This window comes from Gambusia affinis, linkage group LG17 (genome assembly GCF_019740435.1).
Source record: "Gambusia affinis linkage group LG17, SWU_Gaff_1.0, whole genome shotgun sequence".
In the NCBI taxonomy this organism is placed as follows: Eukaryota; Metazoa; Chordata; class Actinopteri; order Cyprinodontiformes; family Poeciliidae; genus Gambusia; species Gambusia affinis.
Window position 1 is genome coordinate 1,340,373 of NC_057884.1, and position 13,301 is coordinate 1,353,673.

At 38.7% G+C, this 13,301-nt stretch overlaps 1 protein-coding gene across 2 annotated transcripts in view; it reads left to right on the forward strand.

Annotated features, from left to right (window-relative positions):
• tln1 (talin 1) overlaps positions 1-13,301 on the forward strand; it is a 70,251-nt gene that overhangs the window by 52,588 nt on the left and 4,362 nt on the right. For both annotated transcript variants that reach the window (XM_044144503.1, XM_044144504.1), the window contains 13 exons: positions 142-261; positions 351-497; positions 1,166-1,332; positions 3,440-3,623; positions 4,541-4,666; positions 5,062-5,178; positions 5,332-5,517; positions 6,168-6,275; positions 9,710-9,815; positions 10,461-10,585; positions 10,865-10,990; positions 11,197-11,259; positions 11,347-11,529. In XM_044144503.1, the coding sequence (XP_044000438.1) occupies positions 142-261; positions 351-497; positions 1,166-1,332; positions 3,440-3,623; positions 4,541-4,666; positions 5,062-5,178; positions 5,332-5,517; positions 6,168-6,275; positions 9,710-9,815; positions 10,461-10,585; positions 10,865-10,990; positions 11,197-11,259; positions 11,347-11,529 (1,758 nt within the window). The remainder of the gene's footprint in view (positions 1-141; positions 262-350; positions 498-1,165; positions 1,333-3,439; positions 3,624-4,540; positions 4,667-5,061; positions 5,179-5,331; positions 5,518-6,167; positions 6,276-9,709; positions 9,816-10,460; positions 10,586-10,864; positions 10,991-11,196; positions 11,260-11,346; positions 11,530-13,301) is intronic.

Sequence of the window (13,301 nt, forward strand, 5' to 3'; positions counted from 1 at the left end):
ACTCTAATTAGGTTTTTCTGTTAATGTTTCAGTGCCTTCATGAAACTGTCATATAGAGCTTTCCTCAGACACCTGTTCAGTTTTCTGAACACCTCATTCTGACTGAATTCACAAACTGTAATATTTTCTCCTTTACTTCAGGTGACCAAGTCCAACACCAACCCAGATGACCTTGGAGGACTGGCCAACCAGTTGACAAATAATTTTGGAAATCTAGCAAATGAGGCCAAATATGCAGCACTCACTGCAGAGAATGATGAAGTGAATAAATACGTCTGCTGAGTAGCATGTTGTTCATTTTTATACATTTCATGTATTTTATTTCTTTCCTCTACTGTCTCATTTCTCAGATTGGTTCACACATTAAGAAGCAAGTGGGAGAGCTGGGCTTCACCTGCACAGGTCTGGTTACCAAAGCTGGAGCTCTGCAGTGCAGCCCCAATGACACATTTACTAAGAAAGAACTAATTGAAAGCGCCCGCAAAGTCTCAGAGAAGGTCAGAAGTTTTTTAACATATTTATGTCATGTTTTGTTTGTGATTTGTAGTTGTAATTTAAGCATTTTTATTTTCATGCTTCTTACGTATTTCTGTTTTAATGTAAAGCCCTTTGGCTACCCTAGCAGTTTTTGAAATACGCTAGAAATAAAGTTGATTAATGTTTTTTGATTATCAATGTCAGAGGACAGAACTGACCACAGAACCTTTTCTCTCTTCTTTATTGCTGCCTGTTCTTCAGTGAGATGAGCTGCTGTGGTGCTGTTAAATCAGTCATTCCAAAACTTTCTGCACGTTCCTGGTTCTGCTTGTGATTAAATTCAGAATTGTGCCTCGGTACTGAGCAGCTCTCTGATAGCAAGCGGCATGTCTGCTTTCCACAACTAAACCACTAACATGTTGTTTAGGAGTTTGATGTGAGGTCATCAGACCAAACCAACTCAAATTGGTTTGGTGCTGTACTCGGCTCGGTGTGGCTAATACTACCCCTGAAGTAGGTATCACTACATGGGAACAGCTGGGCAGAGCAGCGCCGGATCTGCTAATAGAAAATGACTCTGGTTGGGACTTACTGGGACTGAACTGGTTAGAGGCGGGCTAGTGGAAAAGTGCCTTATGATTGCTCTGACACAAACTCTCAAATATGTCCCTTTGTTTTTTTGTGTTAGGTCTCTCATGTGTTGGCATCCCTTCAAGCTGGTAACCGTGGCACCCAGGCCTGTATTACAGCTGCAAGTGCTGTTTCTGGAATCATTGCAGATCTCGACACAACCATTATGTTTGCCACTGCTGGAACCCTTAATAGAGAGAATGCTGAAACGTTCGCTGACCACAGGTACCAGGTTCTCATTTAGGACCCTCTCACTTGGTGTGTGTCACGAATCCTTTTGCTAGTAGCTCTGATGATGCTTATCATATCATATTATTTAAAAGTTTTAATTCTCTTAAGAATAAACTGAATATGATAAAAACTATACCAATAACTCGCCTAGAACAACCATGTTTTTTCCTTAAATTGGTTGCAGATTTGGCCACAGTGCCAGTGACAATGGAAGGTTTATCTTGCTAATGGGCCTGAAAAATGTTGCTGCTCCCTGCATGGATAAAAATGTTATTAAACATCAGATTCCAACCTCTCCCAAACAGACTAGAAATATATGTGTATGTCAGGACCTGCAGCCTTATTAGACACTATGCACCTTTTTTAAAAACCAGATAAGCTGATGTTAAGTGCATGGTTACTTTTCTGTTTTGGTTTTACCCTTTGTTGGCAAAAGTAGTCAGTAATAATTGTTTGACTGTACCTGGAACATAATTTGATAGTTTGACAAAATCTTCATTCTCTTTAAGCAATTCAATTAACTACCCAAGACCCCTTTTGAAAATTAAAATATATAATTTATATTTTTTCTGCTATGCTAAAAACTCTGATGGTCAATACAAATATTTGGGGAAACAGAACAATGAACCTAAAACTGTCTGCATTTCTCCCTGCCATTCATGCAAATTTTCCTCTGGACTAGATAAATTGCTGTACAAGAACAGACCATTAACTGTTGATCCCAAACTTCAGCAGGCTCTGATCAGCATAATGTTTACACAATTACAGCATAAACTTTATTTTTTATATCTAACTCACAAGAACTCAGACTCATTTAGTACTTTAATGACAATTATGGGAGTAAATTATTACAATTGGATTGTATTGGCACATTTATTAAGTTTTTTCATAATATATGCTCTACCTAGTGGCATAGATCTATAAAGTCTTAATGGGTGCACATGTAAATTTATTTGATATTTTAAAACAAATTTTCTGGACAGTTTTTTGTTTATTAACACAAAGTGTGCTTTTTATTTGTTATTCTTTTAAGGGGCAGTATTACAATCAACATTTTTGAGGTTTGCATTATATCATGAAGTTATTCTCATTAAAAATATACCTGGAGTGTAGGGATGCACAATATGCCATAAAATTCATATCTTATATATCTTGTATATCTTCATATCTTATATATAATTACACAAGCACTGTGATTAATCACTATTGATCGCCACACTTAATTTTGTATGTATAAAATGTAAAAATGCTCATCGTCCTAAAAATGGTCAAGAAAATCCTTTGTCTCAAACTGAACATTTTAGTTTTCCAAGTGTTTATATTCATGACGATCTAAAAGAAGTTATTTTGTTTCAAACATAATTAAGAAATGTTAACTATAAACTGGTTATGCTTCGATGGAGAGATAATTTGTTACTGTAGTAAGTTACATACTGGCTTGGTGTTATCCAAACATTCATTGTGGTGTATTTTACAGCAAAATGTGCCACTGAGCACACCAGTCTGTCTGACTCTCCTCGCTCATCTTTTCATTTGTGTTTGTGACTCTGACAGCAATGCGGTCTTGTCTACTCAGACAAAACCATGAGAAAGAGTCTATGTTGTCAGCAATTCAACTAGGTAACCATCTGAGGGAGATGGTTACCTGCATTACGTAATATTAAGGTGTTAAACTTTTTAGATTAATCGCATACGTTAACGTTGACGGTCATAGTTTAATCCAAACCAGATCCAGATTATTGATGTTTTGCACTTGCCTTTTTAACCAGCTCCTCCCTTAGGCTTCCACCTCACAGAGCAGCCCTCCCTTGCAACAATCCCAATTTCAAGGTGTTAAATTACTTGATTTTTCTTTTAAGTCATGTCTTATATTTAATTTTCATAGTATTTTTTTAACAACTGAAGGTAGAGTAGTCACTTGATTTCTGCTACAAAATGGCACTATGTGCCTGGATAAGGCACATTACTGCCACTTGAATGAGCATAATAATTATAGCATTGCTTTGTCATGTTTAACAAGCAAGTAAAAGAAATCTGTCTAAAATTGGAGGTAGTTATGTTGCCATGGTGATTTAACTCATAACTCTATGTTGTTTTTCAGAGAATGTATTCTGAAGACAGCCAAGGCCCTAGTAGAGGACACTAAGCTGCTGGTGTCTGGAGCGGGAGCCAGTCAGGAGAAACTGGCTCAGGCTGCCCAGTCTTCGGTTTCCACCATAACCAAACTGGCTGATGTGGTCAAACTGGGAGCCGCCAGCCTGGGTTCTGAAGACCCAGAGACTCAGGTAGTCTTTACAGAACATTCCAAATATTTTTGTGACAGCTTGTTTTCTAAAGTAGTCTCTTTGGTAAAATCTGTTGTTGGAAGCAGATGGATTTTCATTTCATTTAGTTTCTTTTCAGAAGAGGAACATTTCATATTAATGATCCTTTTTGAACACCACAAATATAAATCCACCCAACTACAGCCAAGGCAGGTTTCCATTGTTTGTCCCCCTGTCAGATAGTACTGTCTGAATAACCTAAAATTACAGTTAAAATAGACAGACATGGAAAGAAAAAAATTAAAATAAGAAGTAGAATTTATCGAACATTTCAACCTAGTTGTCAAATTCCATATATAAACTTTTTATGTATTTATACGTTAATGCTAAGTAATTTTGTCATTGAGTATTTTGCTCATGGTTGGAACCCAGTTGCTCATTCGTTTTACATGTATGTTTTAATTGTTTTATGTATTTGTATATTTCTTTATACTGATGGTGGTGACATTGGTGGGTGTTGGACGGATCTGGATATGAAGTTATTTTTACTGACTTCCATTAGTAACTGTCCTAAGAGGTGATTAACACCAGTGACAAAAAATAAAATAAAGGGAGCCCTTATAGATATTGTGTAGTGATATTTAGAAATGTTTAGACATCTGAAATATGTGTTCAGTCAAATCTGATTTTTTTTTTAAGTAATTTGAAACCATAACGTGTGTTGGGACAAGACCATGTATAATTCTCAGGCACTTAATCCATGTTCCGTAAAGCTGGTCAATGCTTCATTAAAACAAAGAAAAAAGTATTTATAAATCACGCAAATAAGATGTTCATCTTCAGAAACTAACTTTCTGAGAAACTGTATGCGCTGAACATGGTGTGTGGAGTCAAAGGCTGATTATATGCCGCTCTCTAATTTGCTTTGTTCTCTTCAGGTGGTCTTGATTAATGCGGTAAAGGATGTGGCCAAAGCTCTGGGTAACCTAATTAGTGCCACTAAGGCAGCTGCAGGTAAACCTCATGATGACCCCAGCATGCTCCAGCTTAAGAGTTCTGCTAAGGTAATATTTAAAGGCCACCACTACATTTTACTATCAATCTGTTTTCTGTAGTAGAATTGTGATCCACACTATATCTTTCTTGTTAAATACCACATCTATATCGAGCCAACATTATAAATATGTAGCTTTGCACCAGTGTAACTTTGCATTGAATGTTCAATGCGACTGAAGAACAACCACAGAATAAACATAAAGGTATACAGTAAGTCTAGAAATCATTACCGCACAGGCCAGGCAGAAGAAATATTGATATGCAGAACACCACAATATGTGGTCTGGAATAAAAAAACCAGACCACATATTGCATTCAAGCAATTCCCCTTGTATTGTTTTACATTGAGGAACGTTGAGATCAACCTGATTTGTGGCAATTAAACTCGACTTTCCTTCTGCAGGTGATGGTGACCAATGTGACATCTCTGCTGAAGACTGTCAAGGCAGTGGAGGATGAAGCCACCAAGGGAACCAGAGCTTTAGAGGCCACTATTGAACACATCAAGCAGGAGCTGACTGTAAATCTCCACATATTTGGTTCTGCATAATTGGTGGCCATGCATTTTTAATCCATCAGCTGGGATGGGTTAAAAATTTCTGTTGGAGTAAAATGCATGCACAATAATTGTTGATGAGTTATGTAGTCACTATCTATTTATGTTGGCACACAGGTGTTCTGTAGTCCTGATCCCCCACCAAAAACAACCGCGCCAGAGGAGTTTATTCGTATGACTAAAGGAATCACCGTGGCAACAGCGAAGGCAGTGGCTGCGGGGAACTCATGTCGTCAAGAGGACATCATCGCCACTGCTAACCTCAGCAGACGAGCTATTGCTGACATGCTGCACTCCTGCAAGGTACAACAGATATTTATTTGCATAAGTTGGGCTCCCTGTTGCCTTCAAAACTGCCCTCATTCTTCATGACTTGTCTTTTTTTATTCCATGTGAAATCCATCTCCCAAAATGTTGGTAAATATGTACATGATGACATCACACAATTGCTGCAAATGTCTCAGTTGCACATTCACGATGCAGATCTTCCAGTCCACAATTTCCAGTTTCCTCCTGCAAGATTGGAATATATTTTATATACCTTGGTTGTAAAACGTTGCAGTTCATTGGATTTTTATTTTATTTTTTTCCTTTTTTGGAACATTATTTGTGAACACAAAATGATTAGAAAACCTATTTTTGAAATGCCCAGATCTGTCTATCTGACATCAACAGCCATGCTGCATTTAATGTCACGTACATCTTCTTTCTTTGTCATCATGTTTGTTTTCACACTCTGACCCTTGCACCATGTCTTGATGCCTATATCTTCCATGTGTTGGAGGGATCTGTTAGCTACTGAACAGGTGTAGCCAGGGTTGTTGCTAGCTGTTTGGGTGCCACAAGCATAAATGCTTTCCGTTGGTTTTTGGTCAACATTGTGAAGAGCAATTGTGCCCTGCTGTGGCTCTCAATAATGGAATTGGAATGCATGTTCCTCTTTTGTTTTTCAGGCAGCAGCCTACCACCCAGAGGTCAGCAAGGACGTCCAGATGCGTGCTTTACGCTATGGTAACGAATGTGCTTCAGGATATTTGGGACTGCTAGAACATGTCCTGGTGGTAAGCTGGCATTCTCTTTCTTTTAACTGTTAAGTTAAAGTTTTGAGATACTGCTACTTTATTTTTTAGGTTGCGTTTTCTTTTTACATATCATTTGCTGCCATTCAATGTGTACATCAACTGAAATATCTCAGTGAGTTATCTTCCACTTGTTTCCCCGCTGAATCTGCGATATGTTACTTGAGTGTAATATGTTCTTTACATTGTTAAAAGTGTCACCATGTCGTGACAGTGCAATACGAAATAGATAATCTATGAAAAAAATTAGCTCTTCTGACTTCTTCCAATGCTCCCAGTGGAATGGACAGATCAGTCAGAAACAATCAATCACACCATCCCCCTTGCTGTCTGTTAAGCAAAGCTACTTCAACGCAGCAGAACTTGCAGGTATTCTCAAGCTAGTTAGCATGGCCACTGGTGATGACAGATAAACTGTTTTCCTCTATGTTGTTCTAGTACATTTACCAGCCCATACACACAAGAACTTCCTCCTTGCTCTGATTGGTTGTTTTTGACCTGGAGCGGTGCATTTCCGTGAGGAGGTGGAGGAGCTAGATTTTTTTTTTTTTTTTTTTTTCACCAATTATCTATCTCATATTACACAGTCACAACGTGGTGACAGTTTTAACAAATATATAGAAACCATATTTTTTGATTAAAAATTGCATACTGCACCTTTAGGTTTTTTTAATAATAATTTAAAGGACCTCATATTCCTCTTTGGCAGTCACACAAGTTTCTCCAATGGAATCCTAAGCCAGAAAACTTAAAATAAAATATTTAAAAGAAGTTTTTATTTAATTATATATATCTCTTAAGCAAAACGTTTCTGGAACTATATGTATATATTCAGATGCAGCTTTGCATACCTTCAAGACCTTCTCCTGGGAACTCTTTGGCTTTGTGTCATGTGACCCTTAATTGTACACCAGAGCACAATTCTCACAGAATGTCTGATTTGACATTTTCATTGTTTTTGTTTTTTTTTCCCAATGGTTTGCCTATATTTCTTAAAACTGATATCTCTCTGATGTTGGGGCTAGCCGGTGAGTAGTGAGTACACAGCATGACTGAAGTGCACATGTGTGGGGCTGTGTTGTTTGAAAAGTAGTCTGACATTCGGCGTCACCCCCTCTCACAATTTGCATCAGTTTTCTGAATTGCAGGTGTGAAGGCCTATTGTGTGTGTACTGCTGACTGTAGGTGTGTTTTTCTGTAGTGATTTGACAGTTAGACAACAATAAGATTCAATCTCTTAATGATGGTGCATGTCAGTGTCATTAGCTGGTTGGTTTTGCTAATGTTTTACCATAAAGAATGAAGAATAAAACCTTTAAATCCCTAAATATTGTACTACCCTTCATAAAGGTTACAGATATTTGATTTTATCTGAAACCAAGTCTTTCATATTCAGAAAGAATCATTTCCTCAAAATGATCCACCAGGTGTGTCCTGACTACACACACTGTATTAACATCAGATTGTTATAGGGGAGTTTTTGTTTGCCGTCGGCATTAGCTTGGCTCCCTGCATGCGTTCCTAATGTGTAATGTCAATCTTCTTTTGACATCACATCTGAATAAAGTTGAGCTGAGTATGGCCTGAGCTCTAATTCCCTGCACCTGTTGCTCACTGCTCCAACCTGGATATTTCCCTTCTAGGACAGTGTTAGGACACCAGCTGAGCCCCAGCTATATCAGAGCACCAACGTAACCCAGTGGTCTGCTGTTCTTGTCACTCAGTCATCTGATGGCTGTAGATATTTATGTTCAGGGTTTGCTGTCATGTTATAACAATGCATTCTAAATGTGAGTTGAGCAAGATGGCTGCAATACAAGCTAATGTTAGTCAATTTTAGAACCAGATTCTTTCTCTGTTTCCTTTTGACATTACCATGCTTTCTTGAAATAAAAAGCACAGATTTTTTATTATTTAGAGTGAGATCTTTTGGTTCAGGCTTTAGCTGATTATATTCCATTTAGTGTGATCACGGATTTGCATTCACTTTGGTGTTATTGAGATGTTACACTAAGTCAAACAGTTTCATACATCATCTGCTCTCCACATGGCATCATTGATCTGTCCTAAACCATAAAACAATAACCTGCTCTCAGTCATAATCTCAGCTGCATTTCAAAAACTAAGATATAGCAGAGAAGAAAAGAAGTGTCTTCCATCTATGTAGCTTATTGTCTAAGTTCTGCTCTGCCAGATGAAATATAAAGCACAAGACCAGTCAAGCACTATGCCCAGCGCCACCAGGTGGTGAGTTTAGCACATATTTCATAAGGATCGTTGGCATAACTTTTAAAGTTACATTTTTCAGACTCCTGACTTTCAGATTAATGGTTTGAGCTGCACAGTAAGATGGGAATGATAATGAACAAGCAGTTTCCACTACATAAAATATTATCTGTATATTTTGTCATACATTTTTTTAAGATCAACATTTTAATTTGTACTTTTGAAGGTCTGTTTCTTGTTCCCCTGTAAAGCCCTCGCATTACTCGGTGTGTTTCAGGGTTAGTATTTTTGTAAAGGGCTTCATTTAAAAACACATAGATGGTTGTGTATTTATAATTTTTATGTATCTCCAAGCAAGCAGTTTTTTTATTTTTTATTTTCAAGTGATCATCAGGACCAGATAAGTGAGGCTCTCTGACCAAATCTAATAGTCAGAGCACCAGTTAGGAGTGTGCATTTATTATATCAGTTAACGTGATAAATTTCTTATAAGATTTTTATCTATTGTTGTGACGATAAATTCCAGATAATGATATTTAAAGACCCCTGAGACTGTTGGCATTGTCGATTGTTGGAATAAATGCTTCTTCTTCCCACTTTTATTTTTATCACAAAATATTGTGATAAAACTTGAACTATGTCTTGGCCACCCATAGGGCCAGTGATGCTGGTTGTATAGCAGTCTGGCCTCCGTCAGTGTGTCTCAGGGCAGCTGTGGCTACAGTGTAGCTCACTGTCATCAGTGTGTGAATGTGTGTATGAGTTGGTGAATAACTGACTGCAGTCCTTTATCAGACTGGAGTCTAACAAAGTCCTGTCATTTATTCAAGCAGCATTGGAGTTAATGTATAGGAGTTTTTTGGAGGTTTGCCTCCTATTAACATGTCATTTTACCCGTCACAAGTATCCAGAGCTATGGCATCATCATCTGGAGTCTTTTGAATTGACTAAGATGCTGCTTCATGACGATCTTCCAGACAGAGTCGAGTTCTGGATGTTTTAGTCCAGTGTAGCCGTTTTTTAACTTGGCGCTGCTATGATGCTGTCCAAATATTTACTTAATCAAATATGGGATATTAATTTCTGGACATAATCCTATATGTGAAGAACGTTTTTAATAATTTTTTTTGTGTAAAACAGAATAAAAAGTCAGCCTTGGATGCAAGTTTTCTGGAATTTTTCATCCACAGATCATCCAGAAGCCCACACATGATCTGAAGCAGCAGCTTGCCAACTTCTCCAAGCGTGTTGCTGGCAGCGTCACTGAGCTCATCCAGGCTGCCGAGGCAATGAAAGGTATGTGCAGCTCAGACCTGTAACAGCAGACAGCTAACACAGTCTGCTGTTCCAAACGAGATCTGTTCTCTTTTTAAAATGTATGTTAACATTGAATGACGCTGATGTTGCAAAAGTCACCCACTGTGAAATAATTTTCCGCTTGAGGGTAATAGGAATAAAATACTAATAGTAAAATGAATGCAGGGAAACTTCCTTTGGACAGTTCAATAAAAATAAATGATACTTTAAATGATTTAAAACACTGCCACTAACACTATCTGCATAAAGCAGTGCAATGTTAAGCTCTTTGTGTTGCTCAGCTTACTGCTGCTGCCTTTTCTAAAACTGCTTTCTATACCTTGTTTGAGGTAAAAAGAAATCTAAAATTCTGCTCCAACATGAAAACAACCGCTCACTTTCCTCGTAAACATACCATGAAGCTCATCAGGGAAAAGCCCTGTTGAACTTTATCAATTCTCTTCATGTTGAGGAGTTTCTAGTAAGGGATAGCTTGTCTCATCCCCAGAGAAGATATTGTTCATGTCTGGAGGAGTATTTAACATGAGCTCAGCTTTCTTATGAAGCATGGGTATTTTTGGAAAGAGTGAAGACTGACATTGTGTTTGGTACAGACTGAGTCAGTGTTATTTTTGTGTGCTGTAGGCACGGAGTGGGTGGATCCCGAGGATCCTACTGTCATCGCAGAGAACGAGCTGCTGGGAGCCGCAGCCGCTATCGAAGCAGCTGCCAAGAAACTGGAGCAGCTGAGGCCAAGGACCAAACCCAAGGTGACCAGACCTTTTACAGGCCACAGGCATTCACACCTAATTTGTTAACCTCTGACTGGCACCTCAGGCTGCCGGTCAGCATGCATTACAGATCTTATGCTCTGTTAGCTCTGCTGCCTTTTCATACTTTCCATTTCAAAATTATTGAGAACTCTATTGTCTTGAGCGACTTGGTATATTTATTAGTAGTCTGGCCCTTCAGTAAAGACATGGCCTTAAGTTGTCCACTGGTCTGAGCCACTATGTTTCTCATCTGTTGGTTTTCCTCCTAATTAACAGGAGGCGGATGAAAGCTTGAACTTTGAAGAGCAAATTCTGGAAGCAGCCAAGTCGATTGCAGCTGCCACAAGTGCTCTGGTTAAAGCAGCTTCAGCAGCTCAGAGGGAGCTTGTTGCTCAGGGGAAGGTATGTCAACATCAACACTTAAAAATATAACTATAGTCAACATCACTCTGGTTGCCCCCCAGTCCCCCAAAAAAACAAATAAAAAAAACAGATCAGCCAAATTTCTTCTCTTCTTGTCCACTTTAAAGCTCTAAAATCTGCTGATGTTTGAACTGCTTAGAACACTAATAAATCCAGTATAACTCCAGCCTGTCTGATATTTTCAGGTGGGAGCAATTCCAGCAAACGCGGTGGATGATGGGCAGTGGTCTCAGGGCTTGATATCAGCTGTAAGTCAGCCATCTTGAACTTAAAATCAGATGGAGTAAGACATTCTCTGTAAACTGTTTTGTCTTTGGTTCCGCTCGATCATTCAGGCCCGGATGGTTGCTGCAGCAACCAACAACCTGTGTGAAGCAGCCAACTCTGCGGTCCAGGGACATGCCAGTGAGGAGAAGCTCATTTCGTCAGCTAAGCAGGTGGCGGCCTCTACCGCTCAGCTCCTGGTGGCCTGCAAGGTCAAGGCTGACCAGGACTCACAGACCATGAAGAGGCTCCAGGTTAGCATAACCTGTTAATGTTTATGTATTAGAATAGACAGTCTGTTTGTATGTTACAGTGTGGCTTTGCCACATTACAAAGTGTTTATGTGAATATGGCTACCAGCCAAACTCACATAAACACAACCAAGGATAGGGTTCTTGTAACTAAATAATTAAAGTTGGCTAAGAAGGAAAAAGACAGATGGATCCATGGATTATTTATGACCCTCTTGACATCCAAACTTCCCCTCCTATATACAGACCTGAATATTTACTGTGGCTCCATGTCAGGATAGATCTGATGGGCAGGTTGTTCTACAAGAACAACTACAATCACTTGAGTTGTGGCAACTTGAGTTGCCACAACTCAAGTAATAACTGCTTACTGACTCCAAAGATACTCATGAAGCTAGTTGGCACAGATTACCTTGAAGTACTGAATGAAAATTTGGTCAATATTCCAAATTGAGACTGAATGAGATCACCTTTTAAGGAAGAGTTGTTACAGATCTTCTGAAGAGGTTTTAGAATGAGTCCATCTGTTAAACAGTCACTGCAACAAACCCCAATCTCATTACCCTACCTATGGTCTGTTTATTAAATACTTTACTATATCACTGGTATGGATCCAGAATTTTTTTTTCCATTTTATTGTGGCCACGAAATATCCAATCTGTTCCCGGTCAGTTCATCCCTTTCTCAGTTCTGTAGCCCCATCTCCAATCCATTTGTCACTATTTCTTAGCCCTTCGCTATTGTGAACCAATTTATTTCCTCTGGTGGAGAAGTGTGTTTGAGGAATTGGTGAAATATATTGTTATAAGAATCTTTTAAACAAGATTTCATAAACCCTTATTTTCATTAATTCTAATTCTGATCCCAAATTGAACAATTTGACTGAGTTTGTGGTTTCTTTATTTAATCAGTATAACAGTAATCGTCCTACTGCTAATAGTTACTATGTTAGCATTTATCTAGAAAGTTTGTTCTAAAGATGAGTAATTAATTCATAGAAGATTACTTAAGATCTTCATTTGCAAGTGGGTATGAAATCTAAAGCAGTTATAAATTGGTGCATGTTTGGAATGAAATGTCTATTGGGAAGCTGCTTCAATAGGCAGAATTTCAACAACTGCCAACCTGTATTATTAGCAGGGAGAGTGACTGTCATTTCTGCAAAGAACTGCTTCAGAGGCTTCAACATTCAGCTTATCATCAGTCCAACTGGAGTTTGTCTTTTAATCTGTAACTAAGCTTGACAGAGCTTCTCTAGACTCAACAGGTAAGCAGCTAGCAGAGCAACCAGTAGCTGAACAAATGGAACTCTGTGTAAAAGAATTCTTTAAAAGCCTGACTCAGTGGTGGAAACACTGTAGCTCAGCAGGGTTGTTCTGACCTTTAGCTGTAACCAATGCAGTCACTTGTAAATCACAGCAGAAAGCACAGGTATCTCTTCCCCCCCTCATCCATCCAAAAATACTATCTTTAAGGCAGTGTGTACTGTGGCCATGAGCTCTTGGGCTTGCCCAGACCAGCTCATATTCTCTGATCCAATCAGCGGAGGCTTATCTCCTCCTCGTCTTAGCCTGCAGCTGCCACCATGGTAATTCCCATACATTTACGTCTACAGAAGCACTGGAAACTATCCACCTAGTCCTTCCATGGCACTTGGAACTGGAAACATTAGTCCTGATCTATGATTACACTTAGAGCATTTGCTCTTGATGTTACTTACCATGGTGCTTCTTAAGGTTGTAACTGCACAGTCCTTTGAAATTGAATGTGGGGGA